The sequence below is a fragment of the Ammospiza caudacuta genome, chromosome 13 (assembly GCF_027887145.1).
Source record: "Ammospiza caudacuta isolate bAmmCau1 chromosome 13, bAmmCau1.pri, whole genome shotgun sequence".
Lineage (NCBI taxonomy): Eukaryota > Metazoa > Chordata > Aves > Passeriformes > Passerellidae > Ammospiza > Ammospiza caudacuta.
The window spans coordinates 14,116,711-14,134,168 of NC_080605.1; the positions used below are offsets into that span (position 1 = coordinate 14,116,711).

At 55.3% G+C, this 17,458-nt stretch overlaps 2 protein-coding genes across 2 annotated transcripts in view; both read left to right on the plus strand.

Annotated features, from left to right (window-relative positions):
* The first annotated feature begins 2,848 nt into the window (after positions 1-2,848).
* Positions 2,849-4,239, plus strand: LOC131563660 (metallothionein-1). Its single transcript, XM_058813774.1, has 3 exons — positions 2,849-2,993; positions 3,332-3,397; positions 3,989-4,239. The coding sequence occupies exons 1-3, from the start codon at positions 2,963-2,965 to the stop codon at positions 4,081-4,083; spliced, it is 192 nt and encodes a 63-aa protein (XP_058669757.1). The 5' UTR covers positions 2,849-2,962; the 3' UTR covers positions 4,084-4,239.
* A 9,121-nt stretch (positions 4,240-13,360) lies between these two features.
* NUP93 (nucleoporin 93) overlaps positions 13,361-17,458 on the plus strand; it is a 78,567-nt gene continuing 74,469 nt past the window's right edge. The window contains exon 1 of the mRNA XM_058813449.1: positions 13,361-13,368. The gene's annotated coding sequence lies outside the window, so the exon portion shown is untranslated. The remainder of the gene's footprint in view (positions 13,369-17,458) is intronic.

The following is a 17,458-nucleotide window of genomic DNA, read 5'->3' on the forward strand; positions in this document are numbered from 1 at the left end:
CCCAGAGCAAGCACTCTGGGGGATTTGTGCCATGAGGGGGGACTTGTAGTGGTCTGCAGGGTCCCCAGAAGGAGATGTGCTGGGTGGCTGCACCACGGGCAGCTGGAGACTGATGCTGGTCCATTATGCACCTCGATGTGCCCACAGGTGACTGGAGCCACGTGTCCTTCAGCAGAGAGCCAGGGCAGACCTGTGCCAGCTCACCTCCACGGGAGCTGCCTGCTGTGCCTCCCTCCTGGCCTGCCTGGCACCAGCCCTGAGTCACTGCCAGTCACCAGCCCCAGCCCTGACACCTTCCTGTGGTTTTCAGCAATCAGCTGGAGGCACCTGAGGTGTCACAGGAACGGGTGCCTCTGCCACACTGTCCTGAAAGCTGTCAGCTTCCTTCTCCCCTTTCTAGGGATCCCTGTCCCTCACATGCCAATGGTGATGCTCAGCCATCCTCATCCTCCCTGTGAACATCATCTCCTGGAGCACTGGAGCACCACGCTGACTCACCGCTGTTCATCCACCTGGCAATCTCGGGGGAATTGCCTGGGGACAGAGCCAGGAATCCCACGCAGGGGACAGGAGAGCCAAGGGGTGCAGCTCTGGTATGGCAAGGGCTGGTGAATAAATTCTGTGCAGAGATCCTGCCTGTTTTGCTTGGGTCTGGGGAGCAGCATTAGGCCCATTTAAATGATGGAGACCACCCAGGCAAATGGAGGGCAGGTGCCAGAAGGCAAACTGAGGCTGGCAAGACCTTGTCATGGGGGGTATTTAAACAGCAGGAAGGTGTCCCTAGCTCATCATTGTCACCCCAATCACAGGTTGCTTCTGGAGGTGGTCTAATTGGTATGTGTCTGCCTGACAACCCACTATTCCAGTCCAATCCCAAATTAATTATAGAATGTCCCAAATCAATTACAGAATAGACTGGGAGCAATGTAAGATCTACCAGAGTCCTGATTCTCAGTTCTATATCACCTGGAAGATGATTTTTTTCCTTTGTGCAGAAAGAGAGGAAAGAAACTAAAAAGAGCTGGGGTCTGACTAAGAACAGATGCTGGAGAGCTTTTCCTGCACCCTGTCCTTTCATGGCAGCGATTGTTCTCTTCCCTTTGTGTGGGCTCCACCTTCCTCCCCCTAGGCTAGAGGAGAGGAACCATTTTGGAGAGGCCACATGTCCCTGTATCCCTGGGCCACCATCAGCTGGGGATAGGGCCAATTTTTGCCTTAGTGGCCAAGGGTGCCAGGCAGTGAGGGAAGACACAACAGACACAACAGTGATATTGCTGTTCACCATTAACCCATCACGACACAGCAGGAAGCATTTCCTTTGGCATATTACTGCACCACAGTACTTGGCTGATTGGAGTACTTGGCTGATTATTTCAGCCAAGGAGCAGAGCAAATGCAAGATCCCAAGGAGATGCTGCCCCTCTGTCATGACACCAACACAGTACAGAGGGCTGTAGCCAGGGTGGCAGGTGACCATTAGCACATGTGTTTCCCATGTTTGTGTTTCCCTGCTCCCACAGGAGCAATAACACTCTTGGCACACACCTCCTCCCTGGCACCGTCCCCTGCCATCACGCCCCAGTGCATCAGAGCAGTGTGACATTCACATGGCCCCAGGGCTGGCATGTCAGGGCACTGCCAAGCTGCTCCAGGGTACAGGACTTGGGGAAGGGGCCCATTGGCTCTGCCTTTCTTAGGCTTTTCCATACAGATTTCCCACACTGGCCTGGAGAGGCTGGAGGAGACGCTGAGTCGGGGCGCTGGCAATGCTCCCCATCAGGTCACCCAACAAGCTCCCAACAAGCCCAGACAGCTGAGTGGTAAAAATACTCCCTGGGCCACTGTTTCGGGTGGATTAGCATGGATAAACTGCCTCAGCCAGGTACTGCAGGCAAAACCCAGCTGGGATAAAACCCCAAGGAAAAGGAGTCTCAGAGCAAGGGGCAGCTGGGATGGGATGTCACTGACACCAAGGAGCACACAGAAACACAGGAATGATGAGGAAGGATGCTCCACAGCTAGCAATGCCTCCTGCACATGAAGCAGACTGTCCCCACACCAAAAATCTCAGCAAGCATAATTTTTTTTTACCTTCCACCCCAAACCCTCGCTGTGCTTCTAAGTGGGTGGGTAAAACCCGCTGGAGGAGTTGACCAGGGTGATGGTATCTCGCCTGCCACCCTCCTCCCCTGCACACCCAGTTAATGACACACGGAAATTAATTCAGGAGAGTGGGATGGAGCACCCAGCTGGGAAGGAGACAGGGCCCCGAGGTGCCATGCACGGCGCCAAGGGGACGTGGGTGCCACTGTCCTGGGGCACTGGGAGGGCACGGCAGGCTCCAGCCAGGCCAGTTCAGCTTGTTGCTGCTCCTGCTTGCAGGGAGGGTGTAGGAACCAGAGGACAGGGTCTCAAGCAGGGACTGAATCCCTGTCACCTCATGGTGCCAGCTCCCCATCACCCCACCGTGCCAGCTCTGAGAGGAGGGGACTGAGATTTCCTAGCAGTGGTGTCACTTCCTGGATTAATGTATCCCCCAAATCAGATTGGTAGTTTGATTTTGGTATCAGTCAATCAATCAATCAATCAGTCAATGGCTGGACTGTGGGGGCTCCCTGGGCGCAGACCCTCATCCCCATGGAGTGCAGCAGCACTCCTGAGACAGGTGTCACCTGTGCGATGAGCTGTGGCCGTTCTCTGCACCCCTTCCTACACCCCAGCAGAGAGGGGTGGTCCCCCCGTCCCTGGCTCTGCCGGGAGCCCCGGGTCACGCTGCGCCGCCCGGCCGTGAATCAGCAGCGCCCGGGGCAGCGCCGGGCTGAGCCGTGCGCAGGCTGCAGGGGCGGAGGTTTTGCACTCGCTCTCGGCTGCCCAAGGATAAATAGGAGGCGGCTGCGAGTCCTGCCAAAGCTTCCTCCCGCCGCCCGACGCGTCCGACAGCCGGCACCCAGCCCAGGCAGACATGGACTCCCAGGATTGCCCTTGTGCCACAGGTAAGGCAGCGCTTCCTTCCATCGCAGGGGCAGCGGGAGCCGCAGCATCCCGGCGGGAACAGCAGCACTCCCGCCCGCCGGCCTCCCCCGCCATTCCCGTGTTCGCTCTCGTACGGGCTGGGCCAGCAGCTGAAGCCCTCTCCCAGCACTGCGGTGTCACACTGGGAGTATCTCGCTGGAAAGCGGCTGGGAATGGCCCGACCTCACCTCTGATCAAGGCTGAAGCATCAGAGGATGCTCGGAGGGCAGGCAGCGCTGCTCCCCGCGGATCTCTGCGTTGTTGGTATCCCCTCCCACCACCTCTTCTCAACCTCTTTTTCTCCTTTCCTCCGTTTTAGGTGGCACCTGCACCTGCGGGGACAACTGTAAATGCAAAAACTGCAAATGTACATCGTGCAAAAAAGGTAAGAGCCCCCGGGGCGGGGAGCAGAAACACTCAAGAGGGTTTTCACTACACATCCGTGTATGCACTGAATCAAATTAGTCTTAGCATTGCCAGTGGTGAGTTTATTCCTCACATAAGGTTTTTGTGCCCCCAAAGGAGCACAGTGTGAATCCCACCCCCTCTCCAGGCAATACAATCACTCACTACCACCTGAACCTGAGCTATTCCCCTCGATAGCACCTCAGGCTCAGCACAAGGGGATGTTGGGGAGGAAACCAGCTCTGGGATTTCTTCTGGGTGCTCCTGATGCTGTCACCCACAGCAGAGCTGTGTGCCACGAGGGTTTCAAGGAGAGGGACTGGGACAATCCTGGTGAACCCCCGGCAGTACCACACTCTGCCCCTGCCTCTCAGTGCCAGCCCTGCCTGCACAAACACCGTGGGAGACACTGCCAGGAGCAGGGATGCTGCTAAAAGGGAACAACATGAATACATGGGAGGTCTCCAAATCAGTGAGACCTCCCAAGCCCCAGCCTGACCTGCTGAGAACGTCCTTAATTTTTTTTTTTTTTTTTTTTTTTTTTTTTTTTTTTTTTTTGTGTCTCCCACAGGCTGCTGCTCCTGCTGCCCAGCTGGATGTGCCAAGTGTGCACAGGGCTGCGTCTGCAAGGGGCCCCCCTCCGCCAAGTGCAGCTGCTGCAAATAGGGGACCCCTGGCTGCACATCTGGGGGGGCCAAAGAAGAATAACCTTATTGTGTATGTCGGTTGTCTTTTTTTTATATATGTGTTCAGATTTCTTTAGTGTTTGTCACTTTGACATGTAATAAGCTATCTAAATAAAGTGATATGTATATAAAGGTGCACCTGGAGCTTGGCACTTGTGTTGGGTGCGGCAGTTTCCCTGGGGAGCGGGAGGACAGCGTGTGTGGGAGGTCATGGCAAACAGCCTGCGTCTTGTTTTTGCTCCTGTCTTCTACTCTTGGCTCTGCTCTCCCTACCAGTAGTTCTGACTCTTGTTTTAACACTTTCCCTACACAATAAGGGAATTTTCTGCTCCCCGCCACCCTCTTGTTGCCCAGGGGCAAATCCCATGCTGTCTCCTCCAACCAGAGTTCCTCGGGGCTAATGAGCATCTCGTTATTACAAGCTTTCACTGTAATAAGCACCCCAGCCCTGCCCATTTCCAGGGGGAATATTTCCACGGCAGGTGGGGTGGCAGAGAAACAGGTTTAGTTTTCCTGCTGGCAGTTTAGTTGAACTGGCTGGTAGAACCACATTGCTTATCCCTCTGCCACCTCTGCCAGTCTGGCTGGGTTCTCCTGGGTGCTCCTGGTCACCTGGTGCTCAGGTGACCTGGTTCTCCACTGTGGGGTCCAGTGCACACAATGGGGTGTGATCCCCACAAAAGGGTGCATTGCCTGCAATAGGGTTCAGTGCGTGTGATGGGATGTGATGCCCAAACCAGAGAGTGATGCCCATTGTGGTTTGCAATGCCCATTCCAGGATTCCAGTGATGGGATGTGATGGGGTGCAATGCCTGGGGTGGAATGCCCACAATGGGATGGGATGCCTATGCTAGGGTGCAAACTAACAATGGGATGTGTTGCCTGCAATGCCCATGCCAGGTTGTGATGCTCGCTCTGCCGAAGCACAGCCATGCTGCTGCCAGAACACTGCACCCCAGGTGCCCTGTGCCACCCTGCTGCTTCCCAGGAACACGACAGGCGCTGCCTGTCCCCACACGCCTCAAATGCAGCTGTTCATGGTCACTTTTTAGGTTAAAAACCTTTCCTGACCCAGCCAGTCACCACCAGGACTCAGCCAGGGATTTGGCACAGCCTACAGCACGGCACCCCTGCCCAGGGACTGCTCAGGGTGCCAATCCCTAGGGGGATATCCCTTTTCTCCAGGAGGGCTCCTCCCTCAGGGCATCCCCTGACATGTCACCATCACCCCACACTTCTGGCAGGTGCAAAGGCCACCCCTGTGTCAGCTGAATTTAGGCAGGGCAGGACGTGGCAGGCATGAAGCAATCACACTAAACTCTGCTGCAAAGAGCGGGGTTATCTTTATTCCTTCCAACCCAGAGAGATGTAAGAGCCAACCATACAGAAACATCACTGGTGAGCTCACAACAAGAGTGAAGGAGAGGTTGCTAATGGGATTTATCACCAAACATCTGGTTTAAGCAGCAAAGCTCACAGAATCAGTCCGGCTTTGCTGGCCCCTGTGGGTTTGCTGTGGTCCTGCCCCATGGCTCTGTGCTGTGCCCATCCCTGTGCCCCATGGCAGTATAATGGAGAGCAGCTGTCAAATGCTGTCCCCTGCCTTCAGGGGAAGTGGTGGGGAGAGAGGGAGGGTGGGCAGACAGAGGTTCCAGCATCCCCACTCTGAGCCCTGAGACCCGTGTTGGGCAGCTGCAGCTCTGCTGCTCACTTTATGACTGTTATAAAATCAGAGTTGGCCATGGCACTCCTCTTACATGGGAACAGGCTTAGGTTTAACTACTCCGTGCCCTGGGAAATTGGAATACCAGCCATAATACAGCAGACCCCTCTGAGCTCTCCTCTCCCCATTGATGTCTGGCACAGCCTTTCAGCAAGCCCGTGGCTCAGGGGATACTCATTCATTCCTCCCTGTTTTGCTTGTGGGATGACCTCACTATTTAGTGGAAATGCTCAGATTGGGAAATCAGGCATTTTCCAGGCTCTTTTCCCATCACAGCTTCACCTACAGTTTTGTGGGAATGCTGTGCTGCCTTTTCCCGCTCACAGTGACGTGGGGCCAGGACAACATGTCCCAGGATTCAGCACAGCCCCTCCATGTATGATACACAGGATTCCTGGCAATCTGGGAATTCCCCTGCTTTCCCTGCAGCTTTGGCCCTGCACAGTCACCCCTCACCTTTGGAACGTCCCCGTGCAGGGGTGCACGATCCCATTTTGGCAGGTCAGGCTCTCTTTTCCTCAAGCAGGGGTGCAGCAGAGCCCGCCCTGCTGGAGGGGGGCCCGCGGGTGCAGCACATTCCCGGAGCCCTGGGGCTGTCCGGGAGGGAGGGAAGTTAATTCCCAGCCCGTGTTTGTGTGCAGTGACACCACACGTGCTCGGTTATTGCACCTCTCCTCCTTCCCGCTCAGCCGGTGGCGTGTGCAATGCCTGCTGGCTTCGCCTCACTGCTGCTGGCAAACAGTGCCAGGAAAAAAACAACTCCGTGCCCGTGCAAACAAGCACGAGCCGTTCCTGGCACAGCCACCCGGGTCACTGAGCCTCTCCTGGTCCTAGAGCCCGCTGGCCCGGGCTCCACGGGGATGGGCCCAGCTACAGCATCAGCTCTGAACCCAGGCTTGCCCCATCTGTGACACCACCGAGAGCAGGGGGTGCAGGCGTGGGGACAGCCTGGCCCTGGCCCAGCCACTGTTTGCCATGCTGGATGCTGAACTGGCCATGGGCATGTGCGAGGTGGTGGAAGCCCGTTGGCACATAAACCCTGTGATGAGGTGGAAAACTCAGAGGGTTTATGAGAAAGTGATTCCCAGCAGCTCTTAGCTGGCAATGCCAAGCTGCCACACTGCATCCCCATGCTCACTCGAAGGAAGTGCATGAAACTCTGTCAAGGGAGGTTTAGATTGGGTATTAGGAAAATATTCTTTACCCAGAAAGTAGTTGAGCCCTGGAACAGACTCCCCAAGGAAGTGGTCACTGCACCAAGCCAGGCTAAGGAAGTTTTTGGACAACACACTCAAGGACGTGGCGTGCTTTTTGGAGTTGTCCTGCGCAGGTTCAGGAGCTGCATGCGATGATCCTTCTGGGTCTCTTCCAACTCAGGGTGTTCTGTGCTTCACCCCTCCTGGGAGGCCATCTGAGCACTCCAGCCCCACGGGGGCTGCCCAGGGCCATCCCACTCTCCATGGGGTGCTGAAACAGTCTCATCCTCAGGGTGCCCCGTGGCGCTGTCCCAGGCGTGCAGGACGCGGTGGCAGTGCCGTGCCAGTGCTGTTACCCCCACACCCTGCGCATTCCAGCGTCTCGGTGCCCCGGAGCGCAGCACCCTGCCGGGGACGGGGGGTGTAGGTGGCCTCCCGGACCGGGCTGGGAGCGGGGGTGGGGGGGCAGGTCCGTGACCTGGGTAAGCACAGCACGGTACGGCACGGCTCCGCGGTGAGCACGGCCCGGGGGCAGAGCACGGCCCCGGGGTGCGCACTGCCCGCGAGTGAGCACGGCACGGCACCGCCCCCGGTGAGCACGGCCCGAGGGCGGGCACAGCCTCGGGGTGAGCACGGCCCCGGGGTGAGCACGGCCCCCGGTGAGCACGGCACAGCACGGCACGGCACCGCCCCCTGTGAGCACGGCCCGAGGGCGATCACAGCCCCGGGGTGAGCACGGCATGGCCCGGCCCCCGCTGAGCACGGCCCCGGGCTGAGCACGGCACGGCACGGCACCGCCCCCGGTGAGCACGGCCCCGATGCCGGCGGCCCCGCTGCACCGTGCGCAGCGCCAGCACCGCCCCGCGTCCTGCCCCATAAATAGCGGGCGGCCGGCGCTGCTCTGCACCGCTGCTACCTTCGCCGGACCGAGCCGAACCGAGCCGAGCTATACTGAGCTAAACCGAGCCGAGCCATGGACCCCCAGGACTGCACGTGTGCCGCCGGTAAGTGCCCCGTCGTGTCCCGGCCGCCTCCCGTCTGGCTCCCGGCTGGCCGGCTCCCGGCTGAGCCCGCTCTCCTTCCCTCGCTCTCCAGGTGACTCCTGCTCCTGCGCAGGGTCCTGCAAGTGCAAGAACTGCCGCTGCCGGAGCTGCCGCAAGAGTGAGTGCGGGGCTCAGGGAGGGGGGACCCAGCCTTGGTTTTGGGACATCCGTTGGCACTTCTCTGCTCCATTGGGAAAACTTCTTGTACTGTGGGACTCCCTGGGCACCTCACTGCTCCATAGGGGAACCCCTCCCTGCCCTGTGGGATCCACGGACACCTTCCTGTTCCACAAGGGAGCTCTTTGTTGCTCTGTCGGACCCAATGGGGACTTCCCAGCTCTTACCCTGTAGACAACCCCTCTTACCGTGTTAAACTCTCTATGGAGAACCCATCACTCCCTCTCTTGCCCTGTACGACCATTATGGGATCCTTCCCTCTTCCCCTGGCCCATTGCAATGCACACGCACCCTCCCTTCTGAGGGGCTGCCTCCACCCTGTAAGACCCTCATGGAGACCTCCAGCCCATTGGGATCCTCATGGGAAACTCCAACCCATTGGGATCATTAGCCCTGCTCATGCAGAGGTGGTGTTCCCCACTCTCCATCGGGTGCCCCTGCCTCACAGAACCCCAGTCCCTTCCTCCTACCTCCTAACTCTTGTGTCCCCCCCAGGTTGCTGCTCCTGCTGCCCCGCAAGCTGCAGCAACTGCGCCAAGGGCTGCGTGTGCAAGGAGCCGACAAGCAGCAAGTGCAGCTGCTGCCACTGAGCCACTCGGTCTGCCTGTAAATAGTCGGCACGCTTCGGGGACGGGGGGTGGGGGGCACACAAAAGCCTATTTTTTTGGTTTTGTTTTTCTTCTTTTGTATTTTCTGTACCAGTGGTGAAACTGGATGGAAATAAAGGAGTTTTTCTGGAGGTATGAGTGCTGCTGTGGGGATGGGTTGGAGGCTGAGCGTTTTTGCTGCTTAGGACACCTGTGTGGGAATTGTTGAATTGTTGCTGTGGGGTGGGAGAAGGCTGCTCACAAACATCCCATGTCCTTCCCTAAGAGGGCTCTGCACCTTCCTTGAGGGAGAAAAGGAGCTTCACAGGGTACGGGATGGACCTCATCCTACATGTGGAGTAGGTGTGGACGTCTTTAAGGTGCTGGTCTCCCAGGGAGGATGGGTGATGGGTGACACACCCAGAGGTGTGGGCAAACAAAGGAACGAGGGGCTCTAGTCCCCTCCAGCCTTTCCTTGGCCTCATGGCAGGTGCCTCTGCACCATGTTAGGGGCTTCCTTTGAGTGAAAGATCATGTGGGAGCGAGCAAGGTGGGTGGGAGGGTGATGTCTGTTGACAAGATGCCTGCCCTGAGCTGCTGCTGGAGAGCACTTGGACAAATTCTAGTGGGGACAAACCTCCCTTCCTCAAGAGCTCATGCTTTGCAAACCCCAACCCATTTCAGAGCAGACCCATCCCCAAAGGGACACTTTCCCTGCAGCCTGCCCATGCCAAATACCTGCAGCTACAGTGCCTGGCTCCTGCTGTGGGCAAAACCTCCAAGCACTTTTTTCCAGCTTGTTTTTGGGAAGCACCTTGCTTAAAGCTGCAAAGACCTCCAGGTGCAGGAGGGCAGGTAACCATAGCCACAAATGCAGGGCTTGGCTGTCTGGATTTGGGGTGGCTGCTGGGATGGGGGAGGGAGGGAGGGCTGTGGGAAGATGCATGGGATGCGTTTTGCTTCCGAAAGTCTCTGCCAAGTGGAAGAGTCACTTTTTATGCACCTGCCTGCCCATACACGTCTGCTGGGTGTGCCCCACCACAGATGTAAGTTCCCAGCCATGCTGCCCTCACCCCTTTTGTGCCTCTTTGGGCAATGGGACAGCTCTGCCTGGCAGGAAAATCTCATGCAAACCTTGCTGACAAGGCACCAGGGACAAGATAAATTTAAAACCCAGCAAACCTGGTCACTTGGGTACCCATGCAGTCCTTTCTGTTAGGCTGGGTGGCACAAGGTGGGTTGTGTGCACAGTGGGAGCATGGCAATACCAGTTCCCAGGGATGTTTCAGGCATTGAGGATGATCCAGGCTCACCCGTTGCTCAAAGTCTGCCTGGCTTCAGCACATGGCTCTCCAGAGGGTGCCCAGACTGCTCAGCATCCAGCTTTGCCAGTGAGAAAAGCAACACCTAGCTCAGCACCCATTTGTCTTTTAAATGTGCTGCCTTATTGCATCAGTGTGTCTTTGCCTAAGCAGCCTCCCAGCGCTGCTTGTTGCAACAGAGGTGTAGAGCTGGAAATGGGTTTTAAGGGTCTGCCCTGCCCTAAATACATCTGAAAACAATCCCATGGGAAGATGCTTTGCTGGGAAAGAAGGCTGGCATGGCTCTGCCGCTGGAGCCATATGAAACAGGGCTGCGACCCCGGCCACGGCAGCGGAGGGGCTGCAGAGAGAGTCCCTGGGGCCAGAATCCGCATCCTGCAGCACAAACAACGCCGGGCTCGGATGGGGCTTCCCCTGGCAGGAAGCGCCCCAGGCATCAACCGCTCCCAGCAGCGTGCCAGGGTGGGACGTGGGCACACTCCTGCACCCTGCTGCTGCCAGCCACACACAGCGCCCTGCCTGCTCCTGCTTCTGCCTGTGCCCGTCTGGCAGAGACCCCCAGCCCTGGTGCCCTTTCCTGTCTCCCAGGAGGGATCTGGGGCAAGGAAAGCCACAGGAGCAGCAGAATGAGCTGGTCAGGGATGTATCCAGTGTCTGCCCTTGCCTGTAGCTGCTCTCAGGGAGATGTGCAGGGGCTTTCTGGTCCCCTCAAGAGCATTTTCTATTTTAAAGAAAAGGTACTTTTTGATGAAGCAGGAAGTGCTCTCTGCCTGTGGTCAGCTCTGTATAGTGGGAGGGTGAGGGGAGCCTTTGCTTGATCCAAGAAGACGCTGATGTGCATTATCCAGCCCAGCCAAGAAAAGCCCAGCTCAGTTTGCCGAGGTGGTTTGAGGTGACCACGATCCCTCCATGGCATTCAGGGGGTCCTGGGTGCACTCCCAGACCAGCAGCCCTGCAGCTGCCATGGGGCTGCATTCCGTTCTGCTTTTTGTGGCTGTGTGTGAATCCCAGGGGGATGGTGGATGTCCGTGACCCTGCGTGGCGCTGACACACACCATGTGCGGGAGGGACACGTGCCCCTGCAGAAAGGATGTGCGCCCTGTGCAGAGGAGGGATGCGCTGTATGCAGAGGAGACGACAGGAACCTCTGTGCCGAGGGGACAGGCGCTGAGTGCAGAGGGGACATCGCTCTGTGCCGAGGGGACAGGCGCTGAGTGCAGAGGGGACATCGCTCTGTGCCGAGGGGACAGGCGCTGAGTGCAGAGGGGACATCGCTCTGTGCCGAGGGGACAGGCGCTGAGTGCAGAGGGGACATCGCTCTGTGCCGAGGGGACAGGCGCTGTGTGCAGAGGGGACATCGCTCTGTGCCGAGGGGACAGGCGCTGAGTGCAGAAGGGACGTGCACCCAGAGCAGAGCAAACACACCTGGTGCAGAGGTGACAGGCACGTGTGCACAGGGGAAATAGCACCCTGCCCTCAGGGGACGTGCACCCGGGGCGGAGAGAAAATGTACCCAGTGCCAGGGGGAAATAGAGTCACAGAATTGTTGGAAAGGTTGGAAAACCCCTCTAAGGTCATGAGTTCAGCTACACCCCAGCGCTGCCAAGCCCGCCCCTAAGCCGAGTGACACATGTACATGTTCCTTAAATCGCTCCAGGGCTGGTGACTCCCCTGCTTTCCTGGGCAGCCTGTTCCAGTGCTTGACAACACTTTCAGGGATGCATTTTGACTAACATCCAGTCTAAAACCCCTGGCACAGAGATGGGATGCTGTGCTCGTGGCATGGGCACCCAGGACGGAGGGTAGAGGGGACAGCACCCTGCGCATCCTGGGCAAGGGAACAGGAGCCCTGTGCGCTCAGTGTAGAGGGACGGGCACCCGCAGAGGGGACAGCGCCCCTTGTCCCCCGTGCAGAGGACCCGGGTCCCGCCCCAGGAGCGGCTCTGCCGGGCGGCTCCGCTCCCGGTGCCGCCGAGCCCTTGCACGGGGATCTGCTGCCACCTGCCTGCCCGCACCGCCGCCGCCCGCCCGGCCCCGCTCCCTGCCTGTCCCTGCCTGTCCCCGCCCCCCTCGGTCCCTGCCTGGCTCTGCCCCTTCCCGGTCCCGGCCCCTCAGGACGGCTGTTCCCCCATCGCGGCCCCGGGCGCACCAGGACTCTCCCCGCTCTGGAAAGATGCCCCGGGAGCCTGGAAGGGCTCAGCGAGAGCTGGGGTAGCACGGCCGCCCTACCAGGGCACCCATCCCATCAGGGCACCCATCACACCCGGACAAACGTCCCACCAAGGCATCTTTGCTACCAGGGCATCCTGCCGGGGACAAGTGCTCCCCTCAAACTGAAGCGACAGGCAGGAGTGTACCCTGACCCCCTGCACACTCTTGCCGATTAGGAGGAACAGCTACAGTCGATGTCAGCGCTGCCTCTGGTCTGGGAACTGCTTTTTACAAGGGGAAATTTGGAAATAGAGACGGTATTAATGGGAAAATCTGTTCAGCTTTGAAGGTTTGATGGGAGATGTTTCAGAACAGTAGCAAGGTCCAGGCATCATCTCTTACACAGGCAGGCTGTCACCTTGTGGGTCCATGAAATTCCCCGTTCCCAGATTTTGCCCAACAAATCCTTTGTCACTGGCAATATCGGTTTTAGGGCCATCGTGTGTGTGCCCAAACGGGACCAAGCACAGAGAATCCCTATAGACCCCCAGGACACCATTGTACAGGTGATGGTGTGAGTACCTGCTGGCTGTGAGTTTGTTGTGTATTTGGCCATAGGAGGCAAAACGGGCATGAATTCGTCATCCTCATTTTACCTCCCACTGAATCAGCTCACAGACGAGGTTTGCCAGCAAGAGTCAGCGCTTACTAAAAAGGGAGAGCGGAAATAGAGACGAACAACTCCATGCACGTTATTTCCGTCTGTAGATCTCTTATTTCGCTCATTTCGGCGGTAGCAGGCGGGAAGCAGCCTCGAACCCTCAGCCTCCGGAGGCAGCCGCCCCCCCATTCGCTCCGCGCCCCCCTCCGAGCGCCTCAATAAAGTTGTTCTCGCGAGGGGGCGGGAACCGGCACGCTGCGGAGCGCGGCGGCTGGGCCAATAGAAGCGCGGGAAGCCGGGACGCGCGGGCGCTCGGCCAATGGGAGCGCGGGAAAGGGCGAGCGGGCAGCCAATGGGGGCGCGCGGCGCGGGCACGGCGGGCGCGGCGGGCGGCGCGGAGCGCAGGTGAGGTGAGGGCGCCGTGCGGGCGGGCCGGGGTTCGGCGTTCCTCCGCCTCTTTCCCCGCTTCTTTCCCGCCTCCGGTGCTCGCTGCCTGCCTCCCCCCGCATTCGGAGCTCCCGGCAGCTGTCCCCCGCCCATGGCTTCCTCTGTGGCCCGTGCAGGCCGCTGCGGCGGGAGGCTGGCCGTGAGCGCTCCGGGCCGCCTCGTGGGCCCTGCCGCGGCTGCCCGAAGCTGCCGCTGTCAATAACCCGCGCTGAGGCGGCGGGGCCGGTAAGGGGGCGCCAGGAGGGGCCGCTCCGCTCTGCCCAGCGGGTTTGTGTGCTGGCGGCAGCGGCGAGCCCGGCTCTACAAGGGGAGTTTGGTGTTTAAGTGAAGTTCAGTATTGGTGCTTCAGGAAGCAGCAGCTGCTTGTCTGGGAAGGTTTCCGGAGAACGGGTTTGTGTATGTGTGTGTGCTTCGGTGTCTGTTTCGAGTTCTGTGCGTGGGGGTTGTTCTTCCCCACCGTGGGTTTGCTGGTTGGTTCCTTGGAATTCATAGAATGTTAGGGGGTTGGAAGGGACTTCAGAGCTTATCTAGTTTCACCCTTGCTGCCGTGGGCAGGGATGCCTTCTGCTAGACCAGGTTGCTCAAGGCATTATCCAACCTGGCATGATGAACAGTGGCAGGGATGGGACAGTCACAGCCTCCCAGGGCAGCGTGTGCCAGAGCCTCACCACCGTCACAGTAAAGGATGTCTTCCTAAATTTCGCCTCTTTCAGTGTTTATCTATTATTCCTTGTCCTATCACTACCTGATACTGTCCTACCACAGTTCCTGACAAAGAGTCTCTCTCTGGTTTTGCTGTAGGACCCCTTCAGATACTGGAAGAATTTATGAACAGTGAGTGGAAGAGCTGGAATTAAAGTCCGGGTGCAAAGAAGGGCTGCTTCTCTTCTCCTGCAATTTGGTCATGCTGGTCTGGGGACATCAGTAATGGCATGGAGAGCTAAGATGATAGTGAGACAGGAACACCAGTTCTTACTTGCTTTAGTGCTATTTCACTTATGTTGTGTCTTCAAAAGTTTTCCTACTCCTTGGGAAAACTTACAAATAGAAAAAGCTTAAAACTGCTTGGAAGAATGTACATGATTCTGTCATCTAAATCCATAAAGTTTCTGTGGTGCACCTATGATTCAGTGAGGGGAGAGGATATGAGTTTTCATGTAAGGAACTCAAAATACTGAACCAAATGCTCTATCTAATGAGGGTCAGTTTGCCATCCTGTGAAGTTATTTCCCTGCTGAATTGAGTGCTTAAAATAAAGGTTAAGTGTTTGGAAAAGAGGGAACATGGTAATATGGCAAAACTGCCAGCTGAGTCAGTTATTCAGAGCAATGGGGACTTGAGACCATTAGGGGGGATTTATGGCAGATAAAAGAAAATGTTGACAAATGTGTGCTAGTGTTTTTTGGTAGAAATCACTTCAAATGCCTCAGGTCCACTTTAAATAATGAACAATGTAGAGAAGTATTGTGTGCTCTTCCTTGTCCTTTCTTACAGTGCAGGTAACCCAATGTTACTGCCTTTACAACTTTGAAAAAAACTATTTTTGTTCACCATACCTACTGTAAGGGCTCTCTGGGAGCATAAGAAGATTGGACTTTTGCATATCTACCTACAAATGAGATGAAGAAAATATGCAGGACTGGAAGCCTTTCTCCAGGAGGCAGAGGAGCATTAATGAATGAGTGCTAGAAGAAACAATAGCATTGTTTCAAAGGTTTTTGTGTGATCTCTTCAGGATTTTCCTGCATCTGCCTTTTGTTGCAGGGGGAACAGGCTGTTGTACCAGCTGTTTGGGGTACCAAATTTAGCCTGAAGCTTTTAGGTGTTTTTAAGGTGGCCTGTTGTGATTTTATCTGGGTTTAGTGTAGTTAGGGTGTGAAGCTTTCCTTGTTAGGTTTGATAAACATTATTGTGTTTTAGGGACAAGGGGATGGTGTGCTGAAAATGTGCAACAGATATTTGGGTTGTGCAGTTGTCCACCTGCTCTTTGATGATCATCTCGTGTTTCTCAATCACTTCCCCTGTCTGTAACACAGAGATTGCATTGCTGCCTTGTTCTCTGAAATGTCTGGATGTCTGCTTGTGCCATGTGGGAGCTGGGTATTATTGCTGCTGCTCTGACAGAATTCCCCAGGCCTGCAAAATGGACCTTTTACTTATTCATGTTTAGCTTAGCAGACAGAGGCTCTCTCTAGCAGCCCAGGCTTGGAGCCTGTCAAAAAAGCACTTTTTACTCAGATCTTGGCTGTAGGAAGTAGAGCATTGCTGGCTTGCTCTTAGTGCTTGTGCTCTTGTGTTTTCTTTCCACAAGAAGCTGATCCTGACTCATCAGACTGGGTCTCTTGAGCACTTTGAGGTGGGAGCCTCTTTGAGAAGCCAACACTGGATTTCTTCCTTTTTCTTCCCTGCTTTGAAGAATCTTTCTGTAACTTGTGGAATCCTTGCTTCATCAGCTACTCTGAATGTAGTGGGTGAGGCTTTCCTTCTCCTGTGACATCTTCTTCCTTTCTTTTTCCCAGAGCACTGGAAAAACTTAATTTTTTACTGTTTCTCAAAGTTAATTGGTTAGTTGACACAAACCCAATGTGTCAATGTGTGAAGTACAGCAGGTACTTGCACATACGTTGGAGTATTTCAGCTTTGTGTATTTCTGAATCAAGTACAGTAAAATGTTCATCATGGCTGTATTTGGGGTAGAATAGCTACATTTTCTTCCTAAGATAGCATTTCATTGCTCTTGAGGAGTTTTTAGTGGTTTTCAGGTAAGAAATAATCAACTATAATCAGTCTGAATAGACTTAAGAAACCTGTCATCTTCTGTTTTCTTTGTGGCTCAAACTTAGTCAGTTTGTACAATATATAGTGCTTATGTGTGGTTTTAAATGTTAGGGAAATTAAACTGGGGTTTAATGGAATTGTGGTCTAATGCAGCAACTTCTATTGATAAGTCATCAAAGTTGTTTTACAGAAGAGCTTTTTCAGTCCTGGCTTTTAGCCCAAGGTCAGTCTGGTCTCACTGAAGTTAATATAATTTCTGAAGTATTTTTTTTCTCTTAGGTGTTGGTTGTTGCTCCTTCCCCAGCCAGACATGAAAATCTGCCATCACTGGTTGCTGTGGAAGCAGTTTCCATCTTGCACAGCAGCATGAAGAGTCAGACTGCAGGCTCTTGAATGCAGTCAGTTCTGCCAGGGGGGAGACAAAGTTGATTGTGCTGTTAGGAATATATGAATATTCAGTCTAAATGTTTGAATTCTGTCACTTAGAAAAAGCTGTTTAGTGTTGACTCTCTGACTTTTGAGATGTTGCTTCCAGTGCTTGGTTATAATCACAGGTACTTTAACTTGCTCCAAAATAATCAGTTTATTCCCTATTTGCTGAATTGGGTTCAGTCTCACAGAGTTATTGCAATTGTCCTACACAGGCAAACCTATTTGACAGACCTTACATGGTATTAACAGGGTGTGTGCAGGTAAAAAGTGCAGGTTTGGGTGCAGTTCTGTAGCACTGATTTGTTTGTGCTTTTGGTTTCAGCAGTCTGAGAAGTTGGTGCTTCTTACACTCCAGCTTTTTATCTTGGTAATGAAAAGAGGAAGTGATGGGATCAAATCCAGCTGATGTCTGTGTTGTTCTCACAGTCACTGCTCCTGGAGGATCTCAGCAGTCTCTGAGTATGCAGGAGTGTGGCTGTTCTGGTCAGTGGCTGCCAACAGAGGCTGTTCCTGGCAGGGCTGCATCTGAGTTATTGCAAGTAAACACTGGGAAGATGTTCTGTACTGCATTGCAGGGCATGAAACTGCTGATTCCACCCTGCTCCTCCCTGTTCACTCCATCTCGGTGGCACACTGATCTGTTAAACAGATACGGTCTCTGCTATCTCACCTGATTAACAACTCATTGCAAACACAATCATTCCCTCCCCCTGCTTTCCTCAAGTGTGTGGGGAGTGCTTGTGAAATTCTCCATTCCTGGATGCTGCTGTTAGGGTTTGTCCTGACACCCAGGCAGGAGGATTTCTCTCTCAAACTGCATATGTCTGAATGAATCATC